Source organism: Doryrhamphus excisus, linkage group LG1 (genome assembly GCF_037039965.1).
Source record: "Doryrhamphus excisus strain RoL-2023G ecotype Guam linkage group LG1, RoL_Dexc_Guam_v1.1, whole genome shotgun sequence".
NCBI classification, from domain to species: Eukaryota; Metazoa; Chordata; class Actinopteri; order Syngnathiformes; family Syngnathidae; genus Doryrhamphus; species Doryrhamphus excisus.
In genome coordinates, this window is record NC_136357.1 from 3045001 (window position 1) to 3067317 (window position 22317).

General features: G+C 38.4%; 1 protein-coding gene across 1 annotated transcript; it reads right to left on the reverse strand.

Annotated features, from left to right (window-relative positions):
* Positions 1-3689: 3689 nt before the first annotated feature.
* pdhx (pyruvate dehydrogenase complex component X) lies at positions 3690-19748 on the reverse strand. The gene is made up of 11 exons (XM_058075309.2): positions 19567-19748; positions 17553-17636; positions 16950-17050; positions 13464-13657; positions 12403-12501; positions 10943-11108; positions 10041-10188; positions 8185-8243; positions 7609-7767; positions 6268-6332; positions 3690-5254 (listed from the first exon to the last, which is right to left on the reverse strand). The coding sequence occupies exons 1-11, from the start codon at positions 19700-19702 to the stop codon at positions 4999-5001; spliced, it is 1467 nt and encodes a 488-aa protein (XP_057931292.2). The 5' UTR covers positions 19703-19748; the 3' UTR covers positions 3690-4998.
* Between the last annotated feature and the right edge of the window lie 2569 nt (positions 19749-22317).

Here is a 22317-nt window from a genome sequence, read left to right on the forward strand (position 1 = left end):
AGCTAAATTAGCACAATGTGACAAGCACAGGTCATATTTTATGTGCAGAACAGCAGGATAAAAATCTAATGAGCCGCTGTTTAAACATGTGAAGCAGGGTAATGAATCCAGTAAGGCAGAATGTTTGTTCATAATCTTATCTGGGCACAAAGATAAAAAATAATGAGTGATTCAATTTTTCACACAGACTTTAGCAGGATTTAATAGCGATTATTAAATATTTGAAAATAACTCATCTTAACTGAGTCCTGGAGAAAATTCTGCCCCTGGTGAAGGTATGAGTAGTGGTAGTGGTAGAAGTACTTTTGGTGTGTAGGGAAAGTAAACATACAGTGGTGTGAAAAAGTGTTTGCCCCACGTGTCCTGATGTCTTTTGCATGATCATAATCACAAAGGTAAGCATTAATCAGTAACAACGCAGTTTTAAAATGATGTTTTTCATAATTAAGGAAAAAAAAAAATCCAAACCTCGACGGCTCTATGTGAGAAAAGGGTTTAAGTAACAACTGCAATCAAGCATTTGTGACAGTTGATACACAAAAAACCTCATACACCTCATACACCCTGGACTGGTGGCCAGCCAATCACAGGGCACATATAGACAAACAACCATTCACACTCACATTCATACCTATGGATAATTTGGAGTCAACAATTAACCTAGCATCTTTTTGGAATGTGGGAGGAAATTGTAGTACCCGGAGAAACGCCACTCATGCACGGGGAGAACATGCAAACTCCACACAGAGATGCCCGAGGGTGGAATTGAACCCTGGTCTCCTAGCTGTGAGGTCTGCGTGCTAACCACTCGACCACCGTGCAGCCATAACAATATGTATGTATGCCAAAAATACATGCATGCTAGGTTAATTAGCGACTCCATATTGTCCATAGGTATGAATGTGAGTGTGAATGGTTGTTTGTCTATATGTGCCCTGTGATTGGCTGGCTGGCGACCAGTCCAGGGTGTACCCCGCTTCTCGCCCAAAGACAGCTGGGATAGGCTCCAGCACCATCACGACCCTTGCGAGGATAAGTGGTAGAAAATGAATTAATTAATCCAGCTGGAATAGGTCCAGATTGTGGAAGATCTAGAAAGCTTTATGTGAGATTTATTGTGTGTAGCTGCTCTATAGGAGTGAATGATATTTATGATATACAGTACAGGTCATGACTACGTCTATATGTGCCCTGTGATTGGCTGGCGACCTGTCCAGGGTGTACCCAGAAAATGAATGAATGAATATGAGCAGTATTGGGGGTGCCCATTTGATAAATACATACTAACCTGATGAGCAAAGGTGCACAGAGCACATATAAATATTCATCTTTTTTTGTCCGTCGTCCTTGCGGCGCCCCCTAGAGAAACCCTCGCGACCCAAAGCTAAAACCTCTACTACACATGCAGGGGTGACCGGACTGAGCATGACCGGACTGCCGAAAAAGGCGAGGCTTTGTGCAACGTCAACAAAGCAAGAGCCTTGCTTGGGTTTGGCTGCTGGGACTGCAGACCCGGCGTGTTTGGACAGTGTCATAGAACACTGTATAGTCAACTGGAATGCCCTGTGTCATAACCTTTAGTCATTTTTGACCTACATTAGCACAGGCTAAAGTTGTTTTTATGTATTTGCGATTTCTATATCTGTTAATGTAGAATGTGTGAACATTATAAAAATGAGCGGCTGGAATTATTGCTGAGGGAAAACGGGCTGAGCGGAGGAAATCCTGTTAACAATGGTTGAACAAACGTTGAGCATTGATTACGTGGTTGAAGGCAATCCGCTCATCAGTCCTGGTGCCGGATGACTCACTGGCCACAACATTAGGTATACCTAATGTTGATCCAATACATAATCTAAACCAAAAAAAATTATACTACTAAAACCGAGCTATATCATCTTTATTGATGCGGTATTTTCCATACAGATCATGAGTTATATTTTAATATTTTTCATTGGACGCCACCTTTCAGATCCCCCTACATTTGGAAAATCATCATATCGGTAGTCGAAAGATACTGACACAACAGAACTGCACTTTTGACCGTGAAAGTTGCCATAGCAACAGCCTCCACCACACTGTATAACATGCTGTGTGACCATGAATGTGACCTATACCTCTGACTGAGCCCTACAGGATCCTTGCAAGAGTGTGCATGGTCTATCAAAAAATCTCAGCAGGAACAAACCTGGCATCCCTCTGTAACTGTATCATGTTGATAATCATCACAACACATACATGTCCTTCTGGAACTGGGGTTGGTGGTTTTGCAGAGCTGATATTTACGGCAAGCGAAGTAACATCAAAAACAAATGCAAAAGAAAAATGCAGGATATACCATTTGCCAAGATACCAGGGGAGGCACACCTGCAGGATCATTTTTTTTATTTTGTAGCGCTTTCCCTTTGTATTTCTTTTATGGTGGTTTTGGATTATTTCTATGTCTGAATGTCGGAGTGGGTGTTTAAATGCACCAGTACACCTAAAGGCACAAGAAAGTGTAAAAGGGGTAATTATCATACTATCTAACAACATTGCATTGAACTGGACTCCACCCTTTAAACAGAGTGTGTTTGTTGTAAAAATGGACATAGTGTATATATGTATCACACAAAAAGAGGGTTTGTTTCAATACAAACACCTCATTATTCCAAAAGTGCAGAACACAAGACATTTTTTTAAAATCATAACTGCTGCCACAGGCTGTCGATTAATCATGTTTATATGATGTGATGCTCTGTTTTGAGTTTTTTTTTTAGTTAAAGTACACCACTTGGTTATTTAAAATATCGACACAATGGGTTTGCAGCAGTGTAGAGCCCCATTGCAATTATAGGTCAACGTTTTCTTTTGAAAATAACTGACATTTTCAAAAAAATTATGGAAATTCTGGTCTTTCTATAAAGATTTTTACATGCAACTGGCATGCTTTTATTTTTCATTTAATTTTTTCAAATTATGAAAAAATGTAAACTTAAACAATACAAGCAGTTGATGTTTGCAAAATACAAGGAAGAGTCTTGAACGAGTCATGTTGTGTTTATTTGTTGATGGTTATATCTATGATCATTATTTATTATGGTTGGAAATGACATTACCTTACAATTCTGTATGTGCATAGGAAAAAAAAAAACCTCATACCTGGAATACAGGAAGTGAACAAATGTAACAATAACAGATGAGGGGTAGGATTCAATAGGCTTTGCTACTTCCTACTACTTTTGGGCATGTGGAACTGTGAATTAATTTATGTTTTATTGTAACCTGATGCATGTTCAAATAAAATTAAACCATTACCAAATTCGAGCTGCTTGCTGGGTCTACGCTAGGGCAAAGGGCGCCACCCCCTGAGGTCATATTATTAATATCAACTAGCCATTAGTTGTCTTATGAAACTATAAAAACCAGAAGGGACGTCCATTTTAACACATAAGCATTGGCTCCACCTACTGATATGGACCTGTACATTAACAGCTGCCGAGTGCACACTGGGGGCAAATAAGAACATCTGTCAGTAGAGGCTGACCAGTATGTTTGCCACAGGAAATTATCCTAATTGGCTTTTTTTTTTTCTTAAATTACACAATCTCCTTATATTCTAATTAAAACACACAAACACATCTGTGTTTTTCCTCTGGTAGACCGGGTTGCTGGACAGCCTTGATTAAAAGAGTTTCAAAATACATTAATTATCAGGCATCACTGACATTTTTATTCCACATGAGCAGATAAATTAAAGTGAGTGTCATTTCTTTACAGAAGGGAATCGACAGTTTTTTGTTTCCCAACATTGTAATTAATTCATTGAATTCCGACAGGAAATGGGCTGCAATAAATATCCCTAACAAATTAGTTAGATGTTAAAGCTGATCTCAGTGCTGTATTATAGATTTTCACACTGTACAGATGCAACAGCATTAAATATATGCATATGTGCACGTATCACGACTGTTTCATGTAGGGTGCACCTTGGTATGAAAATTGCAAGATGGTAATTTTCCTCAACCAGAGACGAAGCACAGTTTGACAGTTTCATTAGGAAGCCTGGTGGTTTTCAAAGACCACAGGACCCTGCACATACAGCTGCACTCAAAATTGTTCAACACCCTGTGTAAATTCTTGTTATTTGCAAAGTTACAAAAACTAGCATTAGTTTGAAATAAACCAAACATAAAGCCAAAACAATGTAAATATCGACATGTTATTAAGAGGGCATATGGTGGCCACAGTCAAGAGATCAAGGGTTCAAGTCTTTGCCTGGCCATCTCTGTACATGCTTTCCCCCAGGCGTGTGTGGGTGTTCTCCATGTCCAAAATTTTTCCAGCAAGGGCCACATTGTGAAAAAGAAAAATAAAGTATGCAATGGCATATTTTGTAAAGATCTGCTACAAATGTATATATATATATTTTTTAAATCTTTATTCTTGGAAACTCTTCTCATAACTTTATGCCCGTTTTATTCTCTTAACATTATAACTTTTTCCATAACCAAATTTTTTACTTTTTCACCATAATACTACCAAAATAACATTAATTTTCATCATCATATTATATTATTGTTGTAAAATGACAACTTTTTCTTGTTAGATTACAACTTAGATTTTCTTCTTATTGAACTACTGTTATTTCCATTTTTGCTGCTGTTTCTTTCTTTTTTATTATTCGTATTAAATATTTAGAATGTGCTATGGCCCAATACAAAATCAGTCGAGAGCCACAAATGACTCCCAACCCGCACTTTGGACACCATTGCTCTAAACTGCCCATAGTAGCTACGTATATTGTAGCTCAGAAAAAGCGGTATCGTAAATGAATGGATGTTATTTACAATAGCGGTTGGATAATTCTGAGTGCAACTGTCTCTCCACAGAACAGTACAACCCATGCCATGAAAAAAAACATGATGGGAAATGTTTTCTATTCCAGACCTTTCGCTTCACAAGTGCAAGCTTCATCAAGCGTTTTTCCATTTATTGCCAATTAGCGGTCATTATATTTCAGGCTAAAGCCATACGATCAGGTTCCTCGAGGTTAGCCCGGAACTTGTCAAGAAATCGTGAAGCCAGTTCGTCATCGACAAGCCGCCCGTCGCTAGACAATGTGACAGTCATCAGCTGTTGAGTACGCAGGGTTTGGCTATCCTCACAGAGACGTAATTCAGCCCTGGAGGTCCCGACCGCGAGGATGCATGCTTGTGGGGGGTTGATCACCGCACTGAAGCCGCTGATGCCAAACATCCCTAGATTGGATATACTGACAGAGAAAGAGGCATGTAATGATTACTGCACTCAAAGAAAAGGACAAAAACATATCAACATATAAACATGTATCTCGTAGCGACACAAGCAAATCCATAAACAAATACAAATGCCTTCTTCACAGAGTTCCTTTGACTTTTCCATTGTCCCACTGTAGTAATGATCAACCAATGAGAGGTGTCAAACAATTCTTTTACGCTGCTAAAGAGACACTATGAGCTACAGTCAACTTGGTCTGAATCACATTATTAGTTAAACTCCACATTTGGTGTGTCCTTTTATTGTGGCCAACCTAAAGTACACCCATGAAATAACCATGCATCATGTGTGGATGAACTATGAATTAGTGAATATTTCGGAAAGTCAGCTGGGACAGGCTCTAGCTTACCCGGTGAGGACAAGCGATATAGAAAACGTCTTTGAGTTCAGCTCATGAAAAATGGGAAGAAAAAGTGTTGAGTGTACAAAAGTATGATTAACAGTGTTTACCATCTAGCAACATTGTATATAATATACCGAGTTAAATATAATGACTTCAGCATTATATGCAGTAAACCTGTTTAAAACGTCTTCTAAGAAATACGGCTCATATTAAATATTATGACTGTTGTATTCTTGACTTGTCAGCATCCTCGTGTGCTAATGATGTTCATGGTGAGTCGGACGGAGCCCTCAGGTTAGAAGGCGCTTTGCCTTAATGAGAATTCTTGCCCAAGGGTGCGCACATGGCTGCAGACAAAGAGAGCTGAATCTCCATTGGAATTCATTGCTCCTGGCTGACATAGAAACCCCATTTACGTCCAAATGACACTATTAATTGTAATGACTGGAGAAGCCTCCCTTCCAATTTTTGGCAATTTATGACAGCTGAGCTGATGGCCCATGTTTCCCAAGACCACATGCAGTTCACAATCAAGAATGCATAAAATGATGAGTATATAATGCATGACAGCAGACACACTGACATAGAATTTGATTATGTCACATTTTTTTCTTTCTTTGTTTTACCTGAATGAGCCACCCTGGTATTCTTCAGGTAGAAGCTTTCCATCTCGAGCCTTCTGGGCCAGTGTCTATGAGGAATACATGAATTGTCATTTAGACTGTCAAGAAAAATATAATCAAACTGGTAATATGAATATGACATATATTGTAACATGTAGAACACAACAAACTAACTAAGAAAATAAACTTAATTGAAAAGTTGAAATACAAAAAGGCTACAATGTTCCTTCTGTTCTACTACCAGACCACAACCATGATGAATGAAAAAGCCAAAGCGAGAACATAACACAGACTTGTTCAAGATAGCCACACAAAAAAATAGCAAAACACATAAACACTGACTATGGAACACGATGTCCAATTGCAGCCTTTGAGACAAATAGAAACCATCAGACTGTGCCTGGCTAAAATGAGGAAAGAGGAATGACAGAACCCAGAGGGGAAGATGAGGCATCTGGCAAACACGGACACATTATTGTGGCCAGGTTTCTGTGGCAGAGCGTGACTGTGTAGTACCCTTGAAACAAAAGGAATTAAAGAGTGTGCCTGCGGGATTGTTTAAAGTGAAAAATGTGTATAAACTGATATATTTTGCTTTTTGGGGACGATATCATGACTTTGATTGTGCATAACAGTGTTCCCTCGTTTATCGCAGGGGATAGGTTCCCAAAATAGCCTGCAGTGAGTGGAAAAACGTTAAGTAGTTTATTTGTTTGCAATGATTATATGTGATTTAAGGATGTAAAACCCCTCACAATGCACTTTATTGACTTTTCTCAGGCAGGCACACATATTCTTACATTTCTCTACTGTTTAAACACTCTCAAAGTTCAAATGTCATTCATATTGATGAGTGTCAAATTGTGAGAAAATAATTTCAAAACGCACCTGCATTGTTTTGTCAATCAGTTACATTTAAAAAAGTTTGTTTAACCATATTTTTTTCATTGTACCCATTCAAAAAAATAATGTTAAAACCGCTCATTCTCATTCATTGTCTCACCTTGTGGGTTGGGTGTCTTGTGAGGCTTTTAAGATTTACACATGGAACCAGAAAGAACTGAACACCAATAATTTACTGTCCAATTGCAGCTAACAGCAGTCTTAAAAATAATAATCACAAATTGGATATTTACAAACCCAAATGGACGATTGGAAATAGTTTTTAATTGCACAGGGTGAGATGTTAAATTACTAAGTCATTATTAGTCAAAATTAATAAGACGTACATTTGACAAGCCATCAACAGCTGGCTAAATGCCAAAGCACTCCCGTTAAAAAGATCTGTTTGTGTTTTCCTGCACAATAAATTAATCCGTTAATCCTCACTCCTCAGATGTTTACCTTTGCATTGATTGAGATTTCTTGAACTCCTTTGATTGCGGCATCTCTGATTATGGGAGTAATGAGTCCTTTGTCAGTCGCCACAGCAATTGAAATGTGAATGGAATCAAGGGCTTGGGGTCCATCACCTGACCAGGTAACGTTCACTTCTGGTAGCTCCTAGTTTTGCAAAAAAAAACCATAACAATATTATTAACATCACTGGCAGTGTCACAACAATTACTATCAATCCAGGTTCTCTAATGTGACAGTAATTATATGACTATAGCAGTCCTTCAGGTGCGTACACACTTGCAAAAACATGAATAGCGCTACACTAGGTAGAATATTTTTCTTTAATATCTTTCTGAAAAGTTTGATGTAAAAATTACAGATTAAAAACAATGGCTGGCAAATATAAAAGGTTGTCACAGACTGGGAACTTTGGACTCCCCTACTGAGACATTCTGAGTTAGTTAATAATATGTGCTACATGCATTGTAAATTGTCTAAATGCTTTGATTAATTGAATGAACGCTGTACAATTTTTTTCCAAAAAAGTTGGCACCATGAGTAGTCATTATGAACGGTACTTACTTTAAGTGTAACAGCAGCTGCCTTGATAATGAAATCATTAACAGAAACTTTGATATCTTCTGAAAAGACAAAGAAACAATAGTCTTGAGTCACTTCAATGTGTCACAATGACAGCTGGTAATGGGCTGCCTAAGCTGCATGGGTTCGACTCCAGTTGGCTGGTGTACAAGTTCAACTGACAAAGACACTATTATCACAACGACGTGAGAAGTTCAACACAATGTAAACTCTCAATAAAACATTGATCGGAATGTGCTCAACTTTCTTAGTGAATATGGGATACCACTAGGCCACTAGTCTACTTTTACTGTCTTTTTATGCTGGTGTCTATAAGTGAGCAGACTGTTATGAGTGCTGCTACTGTGAGCAGCATGATGACTGAACTAAGCGTGAAATTGTGAGATCCTGAACAAAGGCCTTCTGTAAAAACAACCGGGGAGCGAATCCCTCAATACATACAAACCTTGCTAATGGGTCTAGAAGGGCCATCCAATTTCCTCACTGATGGGGAGGGGAGTGAGCGATAAATTCTTTGTCAGAAGGTAAACAATTTTTGAGAATTGTACAGTATATGAACTGACAATGCTCAATTTCTAACACAGTGTAACGTCATCATACAGTATGTTCTATTTTAGTAGGCAATGCAACTGGAACAAATATTGTCTGTTTGAAGATCACATGCTTATGAAGAATGGGTTTCATTCATTCAGCAGCTGTTATGAAAATGTATTCAACCGTTTTTGTAAAACGACACAAGTTGATATTGTTTCTTTGAGTACTGGGGGAACTGTGAAAAATTTCTGTAGTGAAAAGTGCTTCAGAAAGAAAGAGAAATTCGGGCCACAATTTGGTCATGTTCACTGTTGGGCCTGAATCATCGTCTCCTGCCTTTATGACGGCATCTTGATTTAGGTATTTATTGGGCCCTCAAGACCGTCAAAAATAACTACATTTCCAACTAAATTCCATTTTTATGATAGTATTGTCCCTTCAGAAGATATACCATTATGAAGGGATTTTATCCCTAAGCTTTGCATGGCTTTATGCCAAGGTTTGGTTAAACATAAATACAAACCTGAGCAAAATTAATTCCTAGCAGCAGTTCCACTATTTACATTTGAACAATGAAGTAAATACAGTATGTTTACTGTGTGTGCTGTGACAGGTACATATAAAATAAAATTGCTGAAGCATAATTCAGGGTTTCAGCGACATGTAACTGACACTTTATCATATATAAAACATCATTATTTTTCAGCTGTAAGACAGTGATGCTATCACACTCCGTTACGTAGAGCTCATTGCTAGCAGTAGCTGATCAGCTGGTGTTGAGTAGTTCAGTATGAATAAATAACTCATACAAATACAGAAAAAAATAATAAAATTCAAAATAAAAAGTAAAGTTAATTATTGAATAATAACTAATATAAATAAGTTATAAAAATAAGTACTGTGTAAAAAAATATTTATTTAAGCCCCACCCCTAGGCCAGGCACCGCCATGGCTTAAAAAGGTCCTCGAGGAAACCCTGTAATTAGATGAATAACTTGCTTGTATCTTAAGTCATTTCTGTGAAAAAAAGACCATTGGTAAGAGAGGTTTGTTTGTAGCCGTGACTGGAATGAGTACTAACGAGCATGACTGAGCAGATATGTGCCAATGTTTCTTTCAGACTGTCCCCTTTGTCAAACGAGCAGTCATGTGAAAACTATGAGATTCTCATCTTCACAGAAAATGAACGATTATATTTTCTCAAATATATATGTCAAATATTCAGTGAAGCAGAAAAAAAAAATTATTTTAAAGAGGTGAGTCTGCTTATGTGTATACTCTGATATACACTGTATCTTGTTTACCTTTGGCTAAGTCTTTACGAAGCTTCATGACGGCTGCCATGTCACAGTCAACAGAGGCGTAAGCGTGGGGGATGGTGGTTTTCGACTGAGTTAGTCGTTGAGCAATCACGCGGCGGACATTTGAGGCCGGGAGCTCAGTGAAAGTGCCCTGGGGAATTACATTAAAGGAGGGAAAATATGGTTACTGTACACGTGGAAAAGAACATTTTCAAAAGAGTCGACAGGGAAATCAGCAGACAACAACAGGAATGATGTGCAATGTAATTCAGAAGCAAGTAAGCTGTCATTAATCCGAATGTGGACGAGGTTAACAAAGTCATTGACAAACTCGTTATAGTTAATTGATGGCTTAGAATTGAGTGGCTTGATTTACTCACACAACTACCAGATGACATAAACAGTCCATTTTGACAGAAAGACTAAATAATTAATGTGAAATTAAATAAAACAAATGTTATAAACAACATTTAAATCAGGAAACTAACTTAAAATTTCTCTGCTGATAAATGAACACTGATTTCCAGGGTACAAATACTAGCAGGGTTTCTGCAAAATGCAATGGAACGTGTGTGCACCGCAAAATAAAAGCCACCACATCTTATGTATGAATGTTTGAATATCAATGTGATAAAAACCTTTCACTATTTTGAAAACGACGCACCAAAATCGCCTGTCAGTAAGTAGAGGAAGAAAAGAGAAAAGTGTTTAAAGTTAGGTAATGCACAAGATAACCGACACTGAATAGTGTTTCATCAATTTGATACCATTCTCAGATTAGGGAGCGCCAGAAAGAAAAGAAGTACGACAGGGACTTTTGACCTTAAAGGAAAACTGCACGTTTTTGTGGAATTTAAAATGAAGAAGAAATGCCTGTATGGCGTGTAACATAATAACAAACCAACCGGTGCTCCTGGTTTCCCTGGGACAGATAGAGGTGGGATGTTAGGTCTGCCGCTTGGTGGTGGAGGACCAGCTACTGAGGTTGTGGCAGGACTCGGGACAGGTGGAGCAGGCTGGATGGGTGTTGTTTTTGTCCCAGGGGATATCTTCATAAGATTTAATGCATCCCTGTTGAAGCAAAGTCGCAAATAAAACAGATAAGAAATGGTGGATACACAGCAATAAAGTCATTTTTATCATTAGGATTCTAATTAAGACAACTACTTGCACTTGCAGATTGATTCATTTCAAAGTGTTGCGAAGACAATTAGGTTTAGTAGAATCACACAGGATTATTTTTGCCCAGTAATTTGGGGTTTAGAAGGAAGAAAAGCAGTTCTCAGGTGCACCTGTTAGTATAATTCCAGTTCCAATTGAGTGCACTGGGGTCAACGTACCCACACGCATCCAGTCTTTTGTCTGAACCAGCTGCCTCTGACTGAACCATGCCGTCAGGGCTCCAGAGCTATTCTCCCTTCCCTTGTTCCTGCATTCTTACACTATTTCCTGTAGAACACAATCTCCTTGCTTCCATACTGATAAAAGTATTTGCTTGTCAGAGTATTATGGGAACTTGGAAATCCCCCGAACGGACATTATTTCAGGTTTGAAAAATAGCAAAGCCGATAGCAAACACATTCCTCCAGACAGTTGAAGAAAAGAGAGTGTCTGAAAGGCTCTGAGGGTGAGTAGAATATTAAAAGGGGAAAAAGTGGGAACAAAACAGCACTCTTACAAAAGTGCACACACTTGAGGTTTTTAATTATAGCATTTCAATGTAAGGGAGGTTATCCCTGGCTTTCATGCACATATTAATGTTGCATTTTCATTCATCTCATTTGTGTGTACAAATGCTTGACACTTTTTTCTTCAAATTTTCAGTTTTGTATGCATATTTGATACATTTTCAATTTTTATAAATGCTGTTACACGGGTGGGTGTAAGCTGTTATTGATTACAATAAATGTCCCAGTTTGTGTAAATGTATGCATTTTATTAGAATAAAGGTGTTCCGAGGTAGGCTGAGAGAATCAAATGTTGTCCCATTTCTCAGTGGCTTCCTCCTCTTTTAAGGGGGAGTGGTAAGGGTAATACAAGGACAACGAAGAGCAAATGGGTGGAACTGGGATTCAGGTTAAATCTATGATAGTGAGTGGGGAAAAAGCAGATTGTCACAGAGTCATATACGTCCATTGAGTAATGAGCAGGTAATGGGTCTGATTACTGATGGATAAGGTGATTAGCTTTATATAGCACTTCCGTGTCATGGACAGCACTTTACGCTGAGCCCAATATTCTTTCACTGGTGATGTTATTACACCTGTAGTCGCAACTGCCCAAATTCCTATGAAGTTCCTTGCCGAAGAATGGAGGGAGTGGGGCTCAACTCTGTATTTGAGACAACTTATTAATTCAGGCTTACTCCTTGGTGATTAGTCCTCTTGGTCCAGTGGGAGTGGCCAATTTTGGATCAATGCCATGCGTGTCCAGGATGTGTCTTGCTGCTGGGCTTAGTCGTAACCTGGAGAACAGACAAATACCTTTCATGCCCTTGTTAATGTTATGTCTAATTCTACCTTTATGTTAAGTCTCATTGTTAAGCTAATTGTGTATCTGTACATACATATCTACAATATAACAGCACAGTATATATATTTTTTTCCAACTTTCAATCCTAAACATATTAAATTCATGCCGTGCTAAAAATATGTGGACTGGCTCAGCACAAAATGTTTGCATAACAAATACACGCTTTTGTTCTAGAGTAGGTCCTGTATCTTCCCTGAGGTTATCTATTGTGTAAACAGCACTAGACAAGAATTTTTTTGAAAAATCAGCATGTTTTGCATTCAGTGGTAAATACAGCTTGAGAAAGTGCTGCAAGCATGATATCCCGCCCTCTTCTGGCTCCGACATTTTACGCCACAACCGACAAAACACATGTAAATACACACTGGTTATGTTTGTTATGTGGCAATATATATCTACATACGTACACACAGTATGCATGAAACATTGAACACCAGTCATTCAGCACGCATCTCTTATTCAGCACAAACTCCAGTTTGCACATAGTCTAAATTTGAATTTAAAATTGTGAAAAATGACATTTACAGTATTTATAGTAGTGTTCAGTATGTTTTTTAAACCAGTATTGGTAACATACAGTGGTATGGAAAAGTTTGGGCACCTCTGTTAATTTTTAGGATTTTCCTGTATACGTTACTGGTTATTAGGATCAGATAGTTCATATAGCAGATGAGAAGTGAAATAAAGTTTACAGAAAGTATGTAATAATTATTTAAACAAAAGTAGGCAGCCCAACAAAAAAACATCAATATTTAGTAGTTCCTCCTTTTGCAGAAATAAATGCTTCCTATAGCTTCCATTGAAGGTCAATTATGTAGACGTCAACATTTTCCACAACTAGTACATACAAGAACGGAAAAGATGTTAGTTAAAATATCACAAGTCTGCACTTACGGTCCCGGGTTGACTGTTCTTGGTGGAGATGGTGCTGAAGCAGCAGCAGGGGGCACAACACTTTCAGGTGGTGCGACAGATGGAGCTGCTGCAGCATCTGGAGGAGGAATCTCAACCTGCTTCCAGTCCTGTCCTTCCTCCACCATAACAGCAATGAGAGTTCCCAGGCGCACGTTGCGACTTCCCTCCTCCATCTGCAATAATTGTGACAAAAATCATTATCAATTGAAGGGAGACCTGACTGAGAAAGAAAAGGTTCTTGGGGAGTAAAACGAGCAGGTTTTTATGCTTGCTGTCACAACTGATTCAAGAGCTCATCTAAATCCACAGCGTGACTTTTACAACTCTCTCTATGGTCTACTGGACATTGTCAATCAGTCAGTAGTGGTCAGTCTAAATGAAAGGCCATGTCTAATTCACTGGCTGCTGCACTTCATCTCCATTTAGTGAGCCCGTTGTTGCCAGTCTATACAGCAAGAAAGAATAAGAGGAAACAGACATAAATAAGATAACAGATAATTGAACCACGGTGGAGCGAGGGACGACTATGCGCGGCTAACTTACGCCGGCTCACACAGAATCTGTTGCGGCTCAGGATCTGATTGGTCTGACTTGTGCCACTCACAATGACTGCGGCTGCAGAAACTCGCGATGGCAAATGTTCATGCATTAACTAGCTTTGTATACAGGAAGTTCTTGTAAACAATAGCCGTATTTGCCTGCACAGCCTCGGTGGTGTAGTTTTTTTTTTTTTTGGTGCCTTTTGACTTCATACGATGAGTAAGTACAAAATCTTATCTTTTTTTTCATGTTAATTATTAGTAAATTGCATATAATTACTTCATATTGTTGTTTGTTCTTTGAGTGTACAATTTTGATAGCTATCGTCCAAATGGTCACTGTAACTATTTTCAATTTCTTGTATTGATATGATATGAGAGTGCTCCAGCGTCTGCAGCATCTCAATAGTTAGACCCCAAAAGGATTCTCTCCATTGTGTCGGCCGGCTGACAGAGTCAGGGGTGCACCGCACGGAGCTAGTTTGAGCCTTCTAGATTTTTCCAACAGGACAACGCTGAAGTTCACAATGCCCACCTGACAAATGACCATCCCCGCATGTTCCCATGATCAAAATCCACTGTTTCAGACAGTGGGTGCCCTCTGTGAAGCCACCTTCACCACCTGGTGCAACATTCACACTAACCTCCTGGAAACACTGGCATTAAGCATGCCAAAACCAATTTTTGAGGTGATTGATTGATTTATTGATTGTTGTCCAGGTAGCAATAATAATGATGTCACACCTACATTAAATACATACAGGCTGATGAAAGTCATGGTGTGTAACATGTTTCTGCAACATTATATTATTGGCGACACCAGAAACTAGCAGGTGCCATTATCGAGCACAGTGTGCACTGAAATGATGATACACTTGCCTCATCTTCTGTTTCTTTTCTGTATTTGATAAGGAAATGTGCAATGTTTACTTCTAGAAAGTGTTAAGTTTTTTCATTTTTTGGCCTCATCTGCCTCTCCTGACTGCCCATTACTGGTACACTGTCATACCTACAATGGCACCAAAATCTCCTCAATGCCTCTCAGGTATAGAATGTAAGAAGTTAAAACATGCAAAAGTGCAGTGCACATATAATGATTGATGGTAATGTACTTTATTTCATTTTTTGAAAAACAACATACACATTGAACTGACTTGCTCCTTAAAAAAGTACTATATTATTCCCATACAGCAATTTATGCTTGATGTTTTATGCTTTAGTATGTGTCATTTTTAGCCACTCCCTCCCAGGGTCAACCTCCACATATCTAATCCTGTAGGACAAGCTATCAAATATTTATCACATTCATCCTATCATTGTGTATAACAGTGTTAAGTGTAGAGTCACAAGTCATTCTGCCTCATGGGGCTGGACCTTAAGCATAAAAAAACAGTAGTGTATATACAGTAGCTGTATTCAAAGATGCTGATAGCGTACCATAAGGAGTTCAACACTGCCATCAAATGGTTGTGAACCAAACGAGTACCTTAAGAACATGGAACAATGGAAATGGCATGTTGTGAAAAAAGGTTCTACTTGTATTCTTTGTGGAAGAATTAAAAAAAACTCAGTTTTAAACCCTTTCTTAAGTTTAGAATAAACAAATTCTCTCTTGTGTCCCTGCAGTGACCATGTCGTCTGCTCGTTAGGAATATGATGTAAACAAAGAAAAATAGGAGTGCTAGGTGGCTATCAGGGTGTCAATTCATGTCTACATGGTGTGAATAATGGTGGGGAAAAAACATTTACAAAGTCCTAGCTGTATAGCTTATATTTGAACCACCTTTGCTTGAATCAATCTAATATTGATAAAAACACATTTGCATTATTTGACAATTATATTTATACAAATGTACACGAAGAAGCATTGTGCTTTGCCGTCTTTGTAAACCTGTCGGTTTCTACACGCGATGATTGATTGTGCCCATGACAGATCCAAGATTAAACCCCTTGGGTCAGGGTAAAGCAATGTAGTAAGAGCATGATGAAATTTAGTAATCTGTGGTCACAGTACTTGTTACCTCCCCCAACTTCCAATGATAACCACGCCTCGGTTTCATACCAAGATTTACGTTTGTTATGAATTTGGCCAAACGTATTGGCCTCACACTTATAGAATCGCACAGAATAGTAAGAATAGCTAATACAGTATACTCTGTGGTTCCACAATATGGTCCACATTGGTGATATTATCATTAACTACACACACATTTTCCCAGACTGCAAGAGAGCAAGGGGTCTTTATACAGGCCATGTTTCTTTGCTTGCCTCGAAAGCCCCTACCCCCAATTCTTCAGTGGTTGCTATGGAAACTACCATCCGCACTGTAGCTAAGACAAAGATAGAGTAAGGGAATGTAGAAAAAGGGATGCAACCAAGGAATGCAATGTATAAAATTGAGAATAAAGCCAAGGGTTTTCTAACTGATAACTGTCCGTCGTGGACCTCATAATTTTGATAAGGAGTTATTTTGTTGGTGACACACATTTGATGCAACATCTTTTCTCATCGGGTCACATTGAGAAAGGTATTGTTTCAGTGTGTAAAGTTTAATAGCATTAATGATAATAATATTAATATCACAATCATCATGACCAAATCATCAGTCTGGTGGATGTCAAAGACGAATCATTGAGAATCAAATCATTGAAAATTCAAACTGCACAATGGAAAATGAGACAGAGGGCTGCAAGATGTCTGTCCCTAAAAACTGTATACTGTCACTGTGTGGGGAAAAACATGTGGGAAAGGAATTCAAGTACAGAAAACACTGCAGTAATAATCTCGAGTAAACAGGACATGGAGTGAAAAACAACCATAAATCCTCTCCTGTCATAGTCATAGTAGCTACGCTTATATTCCTGATATTTGGAACTAATCTAACAGACACACATCCTCCTAAACATATTGGTATTTGCTTTCTCACCAGGATTTTGGCCAAGATTCCATCGTCATTAGATTCCATGGTAACGACAGCTTTGTCAGTCTCAATATCGCAAAGGGCATCACCTGCTGCCACTACCTCACCTGCAAAGGTAAGAGGATACACATCTACAATGAAACATTGGGATCACTCAATTTAAAACAATCTTTTCAGTATTTCATAACAATATACATACATATATATGTGTGTGTATATGTACAATTCACATGGCACATGGCAACACAGCAATTAACCAATCAGAACTCAGTCGGTTGCCATATGATAGATGAGAGCGCTGCTGCAGCGCAGGGATGAGCAGAGCTGCGAAGCAGTAATGAATAGTGACTGCTGGGTTTCCTTGAGCCAATTAACCACCAGAGGCCCATGGGTGCAACAGTGCATGCGCCTCTGGCTTACAGCACACAGTCATTTTTTTCCCCATAGAGAAAATGCTAGCACTTGCTGCCACAAAGCACATTATATCATCCACATACGCTTATGCTGTGGCAATTTTGTGGCACTCACGACTGAACTGGAAGGAATATTCAAATTTAGGGCAGTGATTGATAGTTGCAAGATAAAAAAAAAAACGTAAGTGTATATTACCTTCTTTCTTTAGCCATTTGATAATGTTCCCCTCTTCCATGGTTGGTGAGAGAGCTGGCATTTGCACTTTGAGGGGTGCGACACCTACAGGACCAAAGAACAGACAGCGTTTGAATTAAAAGGTCACAAGACGCTAAACGGAAATATGCTCCCTTGGAAACATCTGACAGCTGGGTCGAAAAGGTCAAAAAAGTCATGATCTTATTTTAAAAATACATAAATTAAAGGTTTTGGCTCCAAATTACACAAAAAAAACAAGAATACCACCGGTATATCATTAGTATAGGTTACAAATAGTAGTTTAAAAGAACAGATTGAATGAATAAGTCTCTGTAAAAATTGCCATTCTGGCTGAATAACATGACATGACTGGCGCTCATGGCTTCACCCATAGCTCTCTCGTACGTACGCCCATGTCCACACAAGTAGTCTGAGAGGCTAGCCAACAATTTGCAATAACAGTGAATTTTAGTAGCCAGAACCGCTATCATTAGCTGACAACAAACTACTACCAAATGCAATACCAATGTGTGTATTAGGTGAGGAGTGGCTTGCTATGTTGGAGCAAGATGAGGTTAGCCCCCACCCCCATACAGTACCTAACCAAGACAGACAACGCCTTTAAAAACAAAGCAGCCGTTGGCAGTAGAATGGGTGGCTTGAGGGTAGCTTGGCATATTCAACCCCAGCATCACAGCACAGGAAGCCAAAGCGTAAGAGTTTAAAGAAGACTAACCAGGCATGTTTGTTATGTAACTGATGACGCTGGAAGACACCACAGAAGTCACCCATATTCTCCAGACCTTTGAGACACAATGCCCCGCCAGTAGTCACTCAGGAGGGGCATATAGTTCACTGTAAGAGCATCTGAACGAAACTGAGCTGCAGAGGAATCCCTTGCTTGCAGCTATATACTCCTGTTTTGTATGTGTGCACACACACACATGCACTCACACTAGTTCCAGTCCCGTGAATGTCCGCCCTACGATTGCCATCATCATTATAAATAATTAACACTGTATACTTTTAAAGGGCAAGGTGCATCACATGCTCAAGAATTTACTTTGTTTGGCACAACTTTCCTCAGCTAATAATCTTGTTTGTTGTTCTGCTGCCATCTGCTGGATAAACTAACGCACTGCAAAAACTCAGAGTTAAAAACTGTGTTGGTTCTTCCCATTGTAGTACCAGTGTAGCTGTATTTATTGCAGTACTTCCCGCGGACAGAATAGCTGTTCACTTAGGGAAAAGGAGTTAAATGCAGTAATATGTTGAGTATTTCGCAACTGCAGCAAAAGACATCTTTAGAAGTCATATAATACGTAGTATTGCTACATCCAGTTACCTTCATCTCTACATTTTCCCAAATACTAGGAATCGTATATGAATCACTCTTACAATAAACTTATAATGTGATGTTTAGATGAAGATTATGGTCAATTTGATTTCAGTTTTGGTGACTTTAAAGGCAATGATTTCTATTATTTAGACTTAGCAGACGTTATTTATCCAGAAGTGAAATTGTTTGATTGCAGTAGCTCAACAGCAGGAGAAAAAGAACAACAATCAATTCAATAAAATACAATGCAATGAAAAAAATAAAAAGAATATAAGAAACACGATGTGCACAATTATGCAGGGTTTCCCTTCCTCATTCATATATAGCAGCCTTTTAAATCAACTTTTCATATGCTACCACTATTCTACATTATTTGACCATACACCTGATCACTGACGTCTTTATTAAAATATTATCACTATTTCTACATTAATGTCTTGGACTGAAACATTGACTCTATTTGAAAGTACCTGTTTATGTGTTTTTCAATGCTACGCGCAAAAATGACTCCGTTTACTACATGCGAGATAGTAAAATCGAATATTTCAACTAAAAGGCTGTTAAAATTCAGTTTAATATATATATGAAATAGACCTATTGCAAGACAATATAAAGCAATGGAAATGTCATCGGCTGCCGAACTGTGTATTAGCATATGCGTAAACTGTCACTCACCGAAATGTCTTGGAGACTGAAATAAGTGCCTGGCATGCTCCTGTAATGACTGTATGCCCCACAAAGATGTATTAATATTGGATAATTTAAGGCCGAACAAGATTCCTTGACGACCCAAACGCAAGGAGGCCGCCATGTTGTCCTCCTCACTGGGAAAAGCGTGCCGATGAAGATGCCTGATTAAAAATGTTTACATCTTTCAATGTCCGTTACATTTAAAAATAAATGAACTAAAATTGAGGTGTATTTGTTTCATTTTTTTACTTGCTGAAAATGTTAAAATTTAACATTGTTTATCATCGCTTCAAAATGTCAGGCTTAAAACATGGAACTCATAAAAGGTCCTTCGAAGCGACTCACTCTGCGGCGTTTTAATGGAGCTCAAGAATATCCCATTAGGTACTGACATCTGCCGGTAAAAGTGGAGTAGTGCGTTCCCAAGTCATGTTTTGAACTAAAACCAATTTCTCAATATATTTTTAAGCAATGTTTATTGTGAAATATTTCGTGCCTTTGGCCATTTTTTAAAAAAATACTAATACTTTCCCCAATACAGGCCATTATTTTCAAGTGCATCCCAAGTTTGTGGTATTGATGATTGCTTTGCATAAGAGATATATTTTGAGGGGAATAATCCTGATATATGTACATCTTGATACATATATATATATTAGCCAATATTTTCAGATGCTTTTTTAATAGTTGTTCTCAATAAGATCACTCTGTATAGATGTAATATAATACTACCTTCAATCATCTTCTTTTTTTTTGCTAAAATTAAATAATGGTGACAGCTAATTATTAACTTTTAAATTTTGATTGTGTTTACACGAAAGGTATAAAGTAAGTTTGAGAAATCTGTAATTAACCTGTGGTATTTTAAAATACTTCCTTGTTCTCAGGAAAGCAGGAAACGGTTCATACAACTCATCCTAGTCTCCTGTCTCATTCTGAATCACAACACTCTGCCATTGGAGCTGTCCCATGCCGATCCCTAAATTAAATAAATGGAAAGAAGGTCACAAAAAAAAAAAAACAAATCCACTGTTGGACGAAATCGAAAGAAAACTAATTCTTTTGAACATGTGACATGCAGTAATAAATTGATCATTTTGACGGTGATGCTGTGGTAATATAATTATCACCAACCGTGCTCACTGTGGGTTATTCACACCACAGAACCAGTTCCCGACTGTTAGTCGCTAGAAAAGTTAACAGGAATGTTACAACCGGTTTGCGTTTACGTTTGCCTCACCTGTGCTGAGCATGTGGGTTACTGGCATTTCAACATTTCCCAGTAACTTAATCATGCCTAATTACCACGTCACAAATGTTTTGTTATTTTCCAAAACCTTTGATCTGGTTTTGTCGGTTTGGTAGAACTCAGTGAGTTGGCTGAAAATGAGAACAAAAGGATACTTCTTGGTAATATTGCATTTTTGGAATGTTGTTTCAAGGAGTGTGGGAATTGAACATGTTTGTGTTAAGGTTGTATGTTCTTTTCCCCCGACTGTGTTAGCCATCAATGTTTTTTGATAACTAACACAATTACAGGCTGCACGGTGGACGAGTGGTTGCTGCAAGGGCCTCACAGTGAGGAGACCCGAGTTCAATTCCACAGTTTGCATGTTCTTCCCATGCATGCATGGGTTTTGTCCGGGTACTCCGGTTTCCTCCCACATTCCAAAAACATGCTAGGTTAATTAGCGACTCCAAATTGTCCATAGGTATGAATGTGAGTGTGAATGGTTGTTTGTCTATATGTGCCCTGTGATTGGCTGGCCACCAGTCCAGGGTGTACCCCACCTCTCGCCCGAAGACAGCTGCGAATGCCAACATTTTAATAAAGAAAATGAAAAACACTATTAACTCCTAACAAAACACGAAGGTGGTGTCTGTGTGGTTGTCTGCAAGCCACTTCCTCATTGCAGTCAATCAAAGTCAATGAATCCCTTTCATTCATCATTTCTATGCAATTAGAATTGTTTTCTGCATGTAAATGTCAAGCTCCATGAGTTATCCCATGTGACAGTTTGGTTTATTCTTTCTTTTTTCTTTTATTTCTTACATCCTGTTTTATGCTCTTATTTTGGTATTACTTCCGTTTCTGGTTTCTTCTGTGTTTTTGTTCACTTGCCTCTACTGCTAATTTGCGTTGTTGGTATTTAATCCAGGTGTGCTCCGTTGTTTGTCGAAACATTGTCTATTCTACAATTTCTTATGAGACTAGAATATGTTTGGAATGTGGAATATGGTCTGGAATGGATTCATGGAACTGAAGTTTAAATTTATTTTTCATGTTTTAAGACTTAAATACCTGATAATGGCAGCTGTATTTGTACAATATGTGTTAACTTGGGTGTGACCAGTGTTGGGCAAATGACATTGAAAATATAATTTGTTATTGTTACTAGTTACTTTTTGTGCTTTTAGTTTTGTTGTGAATTAGTAATGTAAAAATGGCTTCATAAATGTTATGTCAATTATGGTTGACTAGCTATTTAGCTTTCTGTGAAGTAGTAGTGAAAGAAAAATCCAGATTCCTTCTGTAACGGTGCGTTAATAACGGCGTTATTTTTAATGATGTTACTCTGAGGGTGACGAGCGCTATCTGAGAATGATCTTGGCGTGTTGGTACAGTCAGAAAAAAAACAAAACATAGAAGAACAAGCATGCAAACAAAGACGCATGGTTGAGAGCCTGGAATGAGATGTGCATCAGCCTAATTGGAGTGTGTTTTTATTCCATTTC

Coding starts and splice junctions, on each gene's coding strand:
- pdhx (XM_058075309.2), bottom strand. CDS start 19,702: ATGGCGGCCTCCTTGCGTTTGGGTCGTCAAGGAATCTTGTTCGGCCTT. Junction 17,051..17,552: donor CAAATGGCTAAAGAAAGAAG/GTAATATACACT, acceptor TTACCTTTGCAG/GTGAGGTAGTGGCAGCAGGT. Junction 8,244..10,040: donor TCGTAAAGACTTAGCCAAAG/GTAAACAAGATA, acceptor TTGTCTTTTCAG/AAGATATCAAAGTTTCTGTT.